The sequence below is a fragment of the Passer montanus genome, unplaced genomic scaffold (genome assembly GCF_014805655.1).
Source record: "Passer montanus isolate IOZ18808 unplaced genomic scaffold, ASM1480565v1 scaffold35, whole genome shotgun sequence".
Taxonomy (NCBI): Eukaryota; Metazoa; Chordata; class Aves; order Passeriformes; family Passeridae; genus Passer; species Passer montanus.
Window position 1 is genome coordinate 1,882,708 of NW_024368263.1, and position 6,000 is coordinate 1,888,707.

General features: G+C 46.6%; 1 protein-coding gene across 7 annotated transcripts in view; it reads left to right on the top strand.

The window, feature by feature from the left end:
- Positions 1 to 6,000, top strand: part of MXRA7 (matrix remodeling associated 7) — a 28,286-nt gene extending 22,286 nt beyond the window's left edge. For 5 of the 7 annotated variants that reach the window (XR_005628249.1, XM_039716253.1, XM_039716254.1 and 2 more), the window contains one exon: positions 280 to 1,971. Coding sequence is in view for 3 of the 7 variants with exons in the window: in XM_039716255.1 (XP_039572189.1) it covers positions 280 to 319 (40 nt within the window). In the remaining 4 variants the exon portion in view is untranslated. Of the gene's footprint in view, positions 1 to 279; positions 1,972 to 4,959 lie in introns of those variants that run through there. The other 2 variants (XM_039716257.1, XM_039716251.1) reach the window with 1 other exon arrangement.

The window sequence follows — 6,000 nt, forward strand, 5'->3', positions numbered from 1 at the left end:
TAGTAGCTCAAAAGGGTTGTTACTTAGCTTGGTGCCAGACAAGAGGATTTGCACTTCCGATTGGGTTTCGACTATCCTGCTGCAGTTGATGAAGCAAAGTCCTTCTTAGAGGCATGAGGTTTGCAAACAGCAGCTTGTCCTGCCCTGAGGGGGAAGCTGCCTTGCCTTCCCCCCAACACACACACCGAGGGCTCTCCCTGCTCGTTTATGTGAATAATAATGAACCAAGCTGAGGAGTGAAATGACTGAAATGATTTCTCTCCCTGTTTCTCTTTGCAGACCTGAAGACTATATGAAGTTGTCCCTAGCCTCCTCCTAAAGGCATCCCTTGGCATCATTAAAGGCTTGAGAGAAATACCAAAACCAACCAAACACACCCATAAGAGAAATCCATAAACCCTCAAAACTTGGGATCCCCTCTTGGTCTGAAGTTGAGTTCTTCAAAAACTCCTGTCACGTTTGAGGATATCCTCTTGTGTGGCTCCACGGACTGGGGCTGGGCCCAAGCAATGACCTGAGTTGTGTTTGGGGGACTGGGAAGAACCTTCCTCCCTCTCCCCCAGACAAAACCCAAAGTGAACACTAAATATGCAACAAGTCTATTAGTTGTGTTGGCTTCATGTATGAGGCCATGAAATCCATGTTGTTCCTTTCCTGGGGTGGACAGTCCATAGCTCTGCTCTCAGACCAGCTGGGACCTTGTACCAAAATCTCAAGTTGTTCTGTCCTGGGGTCAAACTCCTCTTTGTTGCTGGGGGGTGGTACCTGCCTGTGATTTCCAGTGTTGTACAAAGCTGCTTTACTCCAAGGGCTGGAGGGACAAAGTGGGGTCCATGTGAGGGATGGCAGACGATGGGTGGGCTGACTCAAATTTGCTTCTGTAGTTATTTTAGCAGAGCTGGTTCTGTAGGTACACAGGATACTCAAGAAGTGATGAAGTTTGATCGTTTAGCTGTTCTGCTTGGGGTGGAGAGGCCACACTTTGGCTGCTGTTATTATCTGCATCCTCACTTTTCCCTACCCCAGCTCCCAAGAGGAGAGACCCAAGGAGGCAGCTGTGGCATCAGGGGTTCCCTCTGGCTCAGGATGGGGTAGTGGAGGTCCTGGGAGAGGCACACTCCCCATTCCTCTGCCTGCTGGCTGTTCCAGTGCCCTCTTCTCTTGCTGGTCCATGGGAGCCAGAGCTCAGCGTTGCCCCTCAGCTCTGTCACACAGAGCAGATGAATCTGGCTGGGCACATGCTCGGTTTTAAATCAAACCCAGCTGGTTTTTGAGAGAGAGAAGAGGGTCTAAGTCCTTCAGTGATGTTGTAGAAACACCAGCCTGGGTGGGGATGTGTCCTCCAAAGCTTCTTTGTCACTGCCTCTTGGCTAACACTGCAAACATATCAGCAACCCAACAGGCTGCTTTTTTTTTTTCCTCTTTAATTCCTATGCAGACAATACTTGAAACCTTGTACACAGTTGTCCTTTCCAGCGCCTGGGGTTGGCAAACTCTTAATAAATGGGCTCGTTTAAAAGAACAGCAGGAGGCTTCAGCTTTAGAAGAGGCTGGGCTGCCCTCTCCCAGCCGACAACTGCAAGCGTGTTCAGTGGTTTGCATATGAATTTAGGCACATCTGGACCCTCTGCTTCAACATCCTGCTGGTACAGCTGCTGTCTCTCCTCGGTACTGGCTGGCTGACTGTGTCCCAAGCACCCAACTATGCAAAGAATGCCTTATATCCGTTGTGTTTAAGTTACATGGCAATATGTACATCCAGCAAAGTCGGTAGCTAAGTCCAGATTTTTGCTAGTGGCAGCAAGTCAAACTCTTTCTTCAACTCAAATGGCTGTCTGGGTATTTTTTACTTTTGTTTGGTTCTGTTTGTTTTGTATCTGATGGTGGCTCTTATACAAAGGACTGTAATTCTAGTGGCTTGAATCTGTAAAAATTGCCTTTGTTTGGTCCAATAAACCTTTGAATAGTTTATTTGGTTTGTGCTTGTTCTCCCTACCTCCAGCAGCTTGTAACTTCTTCCTCAAGAGATTTGTGTTGAAAATCTGGATTTTAGGTTAGATTTTAGGTTACTATGACTTTTATGCCATAAATGATTACATTCCCATAAATGATCAGAGGGAAAATCAGGGATATTCACCTTTTTCTGCTGAAGCAATGCAGTGTTGCACTCCTGCTCTTGTTTGGCTGCAGAGCAATTAACATCATTCCCAATGCAGAGCTCTGCCCAGGATTTCAGCTGCTGTGGACACGGGTGCTTAGCAGTTCCTAAACCCCAGATCTCTAACATGCCTATGGCTCACTGCCCCAAATCTCCAGCTAACTGTAAAAGTCTTGGACTGAATTGTCTAAAAAGAGCCTAAGGGAGATAAGTAGGCAAATATAATTGTCTATGAAGAAGAATTAGGCTGCTTCAAAAATCCTTAATTAATCTATTTTGTTAGCAATAAGTAAAATCCTGTTTGACCTCCTGAATCCAAGTAGTTTTGAGGACAGCATTTATGAGAAGAGAGAATGATTTTATTTGTGAATGGGGTGTGTTTGATCTGAGCTCATCCAAACAAATACCCAAAACCAAACCAAGCTGGATCACTACAAGGTTGTTTTGCAAGGTCGCCTCCGATAGGAGAAGCTCCTCTTCAAAGACAGTTTCGTGTTTGTGGTGCCTTGGTCTTCCTTCCCAGGCTCTTTTCTCTCTTTATCTTTGTTTTGCTGTCCCTTTGTAGTAGATTGTGTAGTGCAGAGAAGTAATAGCAGTAACAGCTCTTTTATTCTATTTTCCAAATGCACTTTCATGATATTTAAACTTGAGGGGAGAGCCAAAATGCATTGATGTTGTGTTTCCAAAAAAGAGAGTGAATATTGTCTGTGATCCTGATTTTGGAGACAAGGAAATGGGCCTTTGGAGAGGTTTCAGCAGCGCTGATGTCTGGGAAATGAGGAGTGAGGGATGCAGACCTGTGTGAGCACTCCCAGCTGGGATGCACTGCAGACACAGGAGCCAAGCTGTGTATTGAATTTCTCCACACCAGACTGGCAACGTGCCAGTGGTGCCCAGTGGTGATCTAAAATAAAATATTGATCACTCATGACCCTGCTTAACTTCCTCTCATCTGGAAAGGGCAGCTGGATGCTCTTCCTGTGAGCACAAAACATTACAGAAGAGGCAAACAAATCCAGGCTTCCATAAACAAAAGATCCCACATCATTATCAGGATTTATTTGGCATAGGACCGTTGCATTTTAATTGCAATGGAAAAGAACTGGCAAACGAGCTTGCTTTAGCCAGGATCTGCTTTTTTCCTGCCCTGTTTGCTTCAGCAGTGCTGAGAGGACAGGCTGCTGTTCCTGCTGCTGCTGGGGCTTAGCCCAGGAGAGGGGAAAATGCAGAGCAGCAGCTCAGGAGCACGGGTAGAAGTTCCTCTGCTCGTTCCTGACTGTCTTCCTCTCATCTTATTCCTGGTGTGGGGCTGCTGGTGCGTTGGTGCTCTCCTTTCAAGCAGAGATTGTGCCCTGGTTTTGCCTGTCAATAGTTATTACTGCCCCTCCTGCTGCTGGAACAGATGACAGCTTGTCCACACAGGCCTTGCAGGAAGAGTACCCCAGGTTATCCAGCAGCATGCATTTAAATGGATTAATTAAATGGTTTAGAGTCCTGGGTGGGAAGCTGGTTGTGGCAGAAAAGGGGACTCTTGACAGGGTGGCCATGTGGGAGTAAAAGGCAGATTCTGTGTTTTTAGCCCACGGGAGGTCTAAGGGTGCTGAGCGAGCAGGAGGAGCTGGGACTGTGGCAGGTCTGTGCTCTGAGCTGTCACTGAGTTCTGGCCTCACGCTCATGCAGGGACAAAATGAGCCTTGAAGTAACAGGAACTTCATCTGCCTTGTCAGAGCCATAAAGCACCACATCCCCATTCGTTCTTTCTGTCTCCCACAGGAGAGTCAGGAATGAGATGTGCTAGGCAATAGAGCAGCCTGATCCCCATCAGGTAGGGGTCTGGCAGTGGGAACATTCCATCCCTCAGCCAGCCCTGCCTGGAGCCACGTGCACATTCATCATGCCCCAAAAGGGAATTTTGTGCAGTTACAACAATTCATGACCTACCTGCCAAGAAATGCTGCCCACCCCCTGTATCCCCCAGAGATGAGCAGTATAAATCCTCCCACAAATAAAGCCCTGTCACAGACACCAGTCTTCTTGGGATGTACAATGGTTAACTGGTTCAGGGTAGGGAAAATTCAAGATATCTTCTGTCCCGGGGAGAAGGGGGTTAATCATCTATTATGGGACTGTCTGGGGATTAAAGATCTGAGCTAGGTGGTCCACTGGTCAGCCTCTGCCTACACAGGGACCACCTCACTGCTGGACTGGCTACCTGGGTCCATCTTACCACTGGACATTGGCAGACAAACTGGAATCAAAGCAAATTCCTATCCATGCTCTTATCTTCCAGTGGCTGATTCAAATCATGTCCACACTGGGAGGTAGTCTGCTCTCTAGTTTTAAGTTAGGATATGCATCTGAAATTTAATAGCTATTCCTGAATTATTCTGTATCCACATCCTCTCATTACAGAAGTAAAGCACACTGGGCTGTTGAATCTTAGTCCAGGTTTGTTATGGAGTCTGCTAAATTGGCACATGTTGGTCTTATAAAATTCCATATGTCAAGTTATCTTGAAAGTTTGAGCAGAGACAAGCCCTAAGGAGCTCCAAAGCCAGTGTTAAGGCAGGCTGGTTTATCCCCACATTCAGGGAGCTGCAGAGAGATGTGCAGGGTGATGGGATGGATGGGAAGGGGGAGGAAGGAGAGCCAGAGGCTATCTCTGCCTTATCTCACAGGGACAGATTTCCTGCAGCCAGTAAGGTTTGCACAGTGACCTGCCTTTGGCTCTGGGTTTCATTTCACAGTGGTGTTCTTGCTCCTGGACTGGCTATTCCTACTTCTCCTTTTCTTCTCGACAGGGTTCAGAGAGAGCAGCTGGCTGCCATCTTCAGACTGATGAAGGAAAAAAGTGACACGTTTGGAGAGATGTCTGAAGGGGACATGAAGGAGCAGCTCAGACTGTACGACATCTAACCCTGCCCAAAAGCCATCTTGGCCCTTGTTCTGAAGGACACTGGAGGCTGTAGTGCTTTAAAAGCGTCTCAGTAGTTATTTTGCAGTTCCAGATTGTTTTGCAAACACATATAGGCCTGTGATATGTATTTCAAAAGACTTGTAATTCCTCAGTCGTTTAATAATTTTTCTTTGTAGAGCTATCATCTCGTACAGCAATTTTTTACCTCTTTCTGGCTGGGTCATATGTCTCAGTCCTACAAAGCAGTTAAACTCACTTTTTTTCTGGCCATGCTTTATGCAAATGAACTCTCAAGCCTAGTCTTTCCCAGTTTGAAATCTGAAGAAAGCCAAAGAAGATTGGTGTGAAATGGATTAAAATAATAGAATAACTCAGGTTGAAGGGTCCTGCAGTCCAACCTCCTGCTAAAAATTATGAGACCAAGGTGGGTTACTCAGGGCTTTATCCTGTTAGGTCTTAAAAAACTCCAAAGATGAAGACTGCCTCCCTCTCTTGGCAGGGAGGCTTCCAACCCTAGAGCTAGAAAACAAACACCACAAGCAAGGCATCAGTGCTCTGATCAGGGCGTGCTGCCCCTCATCTCCCTGCAAAGAACACTTCATCCTCCTTCAGGCTGGCTTTTGAAACCAACCCAAGCTGGTTCTGGCTGACCTCACTGAGATCATCCTCACGCCTGAGGAAGCAGCAGCAAACTCCAGCCTGGGAACACAAACATCTCCTGACGCTGGTGAAAGGACCACAGAAAGGCTGCTGGGTTTAGCACAGGGATGGTTGAGTCCAGCTCAGATCCTGCTCTTCTCATGCAAAATTATGTGGGAAACTACATGCTTAGGAAATCTCTGTGATTTTATCAAGTATTTTGAACAGCCTTGAGCAGCCCTTGGTGGTTTGAATAGAGTAAATCAATGAGCATTCCTAATTATAA